At 52.3% G+C, this 2,213-nt stretch overlaps 1 protein-coding gene across 1 annotated transcript in view; it reads right to left on the bottom strand.

Annotated features, from left to right (window-relative positions):
* DCAKD (dephospho-CoA kinase domain containing) overlaps nt 1-1,654 on the bottom strand; it is a gene marked incomplete at its 3' end in the record, with an annotated part of 4,592 nt that extends 2,938 nt beyond the window's left edge. The window contains exon 1 of the mRNA XM_009077750.1: nt 1,543-1,654. Coding sequence (XP_009075998.1) covers nt 1,543-1,654 — 112 coding nt within the window. The remainder of the gene's footprint in view (nt 1-1,542) is intronic.
* Nucleotides 1,655-2,213: the final 559 nt, after the last annotated feature.

Below are 2,213 nucleotides of genomic sequence, written 5' to 3'. Positions count from 1 at the left end.
AGGGACCAGGACCGGCTGAAGACATCGGCACTTCATGAATACACACTGCCACAACTCAGCTCTAGCTGCTGCTGAGGAGGTTTTTTACTGTCTTTCACCTCAGTCACTAAATTCGTCAGGAAAATGAACACAAAACCCTCCTAAAAGCTCAATCCCCAATCAGCCCTTGCAGGGACTCTGACACTCCAGGAGTGTATAACTTTAAAGCCACCAAAAAAAAAATCACCAACCAAAGGGATGCGGCAATAAAAGCATAATTAAGCTCCAGCTGGGGCTAACCACGGCGAAGGACAGAGCAGAGATAATCATCTCTTCCAAATCCAGGAACATTGCCACAGGTTGTAACCTCAGGCCAACCTCATAAAGGTCTTTAAGACCAATTTCTTTCTCCTGTGGAATATCACATGGAGGCAGTTTCAGGATGGGTGAAAGCCATATAGTAAACAAACAGGTATAAAAAAGGAATTGGAGGAAAATAAAGTGATTGGTAGGAACCCGACACTGAGTACCTGTAGTGTTTTCCTACTGTCTCCAAGGGCTTTTAGCACCTCCAGCAAATTTCCTGCACCTCGAGGGGAATTACAGTGCAATAAAATGTTAAAGCATCACAGCTTTGAGTGGCTGCACTGTAAGTTCTTCACCAAACAGAAAAGCTCAGGTACTGCCAAATTACTCCACTGCACTAGGGCTCAGCTGCATATAGGATCCACAACCCTCGGAATCGCAGAATTCCAGACTGGTTTGGGTTGGAAGGACCTTAAAGCCCATCCAGTGCCACCCCTGCCCCGGGCAGGGACACCTCCCACCAGCCCAGGCTGCTCCAGCCCCATCCAGCCTGGCCTGGAACACTCCCAGGGATGGAGCAGCCACAGCAACCTCCCTGCTCCCCTCGTTATCCCTGTGGGAAGGAGGGATTAACACCTCACAGGGAATCAGGGTCTGCTCCAGTCCTCCTGAGGCAACAGCGCTGGAATTCTGGCTCTTTCCTCCAGCCCAGGCAGCACATTTTGAAAGCAGTGAGGGGCAGATGTGCAGTGCAGGAACACAGAGCAAATTCCCTCTGATCAGGGATCTCTGGAGTCTCTTTTTTTTGCGCACATTAATTTTGTGGTCTGATCTCTGTGTCACCAAGCAAACAACACCCAGCACAGAGGGACTTTCTCTTTCAAACATGTTAGTGATCCCACTGGGTGGGTGTCCTGGGGCTCAGGAGGAACATGGGATTAGCCAAGGGAATCTGCTTTGCAGGGAACCACATTTATTTTGCCCAGCGTTGGCTTTCAAAGCTGTGAAGTGTCACACTCCAGGAGTGAAAACTCAGAGCAGGATCCTCCCACGCTGTTTATTGGGACACGATCTCCTTTTTTTCTGTATTAAAAATATATCCTAGTTCCTAACCCCCCCCGAGGGAGCTGCTCCAGAGCCTCACGGAGAGGGAAACGGGAGGGGAAGACTTGTGCGATGTACCCAGAGCACCCTCTGCCGCCAGCGCTCCCGTTGTCACGGGAACCGCAGGGAGCAGCATCAGCCACGAAAACTCACCCTCCCTGGCAATAACATCGGCATCGATCACGGCACAGCCCAGCTCCCGCAGCACGGCCACCACTGTGCTCTTTCCCGACGCGATTCCACCCGAGAGTCCGACCAGGAACATCGTGCTCTGAAAGGGAACGCGAGGAGCCTGAGAACCTGCCAGGGCAGAGCCATTTGGTTCATGCTGAGCACATCAAATATTTAGCCCAGAACAGGCAACTCCATTCGAGGCTCATTTCCACACGTTCTCAGGGTGTCACTGAGGCACCAGCAGGATTTTGGCACCGTCTGAGCTGGGTTCCTGCCTCCCAGGACACTGTTGGGGTAAATGAGGCTTCCCTGGACCGTGCCAGCTCTGGATGTGCCACTGGAGCCAGCCCCAAGTTCCTCCAGCTGGTTTGCCTGCAGCTCCTGTAGCACCTGCACCCACTAAACCACAGTCTCACCTGCAGCACCCTAAATCATGGAATGGTTTGGCTTGGAAGGCACCTTAAAGACCATCTAGTCCCATCCACCTTCCCCTAGCCCAGGTTGCTCTAAGTCCCATCCAGCCTGGCCTGGAACACTCCCAGGGATGCAGCAGCCACAGTTTCTCTGGGCAACCTGTGCCAGAGCCTCAGCACCTCACATGGAGGAATTCCTTCCCAATATCCCATCTAATCTGCCCTAACCTAACCTCT

The sequence above is a fragment of the Acanthisitta chloris genome, unplaced genomic scaffold, assembly GCF_000695815.1.
Source record: "Acanthisitta chloris isolate BGI_N310 unplaced genomic scaffold, ASM69581v1 scaffold42096, whole genome shotgun sequence".
Lineage (NCBI taxonomy): Eukaryota > Metazoa > Chordata > Aves > Passeriformes > Acanthisittidae > Acanthisitta > Acanthisitta chloris.
Note: the sequence above shows the minus strand (reverse complement) of the source record. Positions and strands in the feature narration are given on the sequence as shown.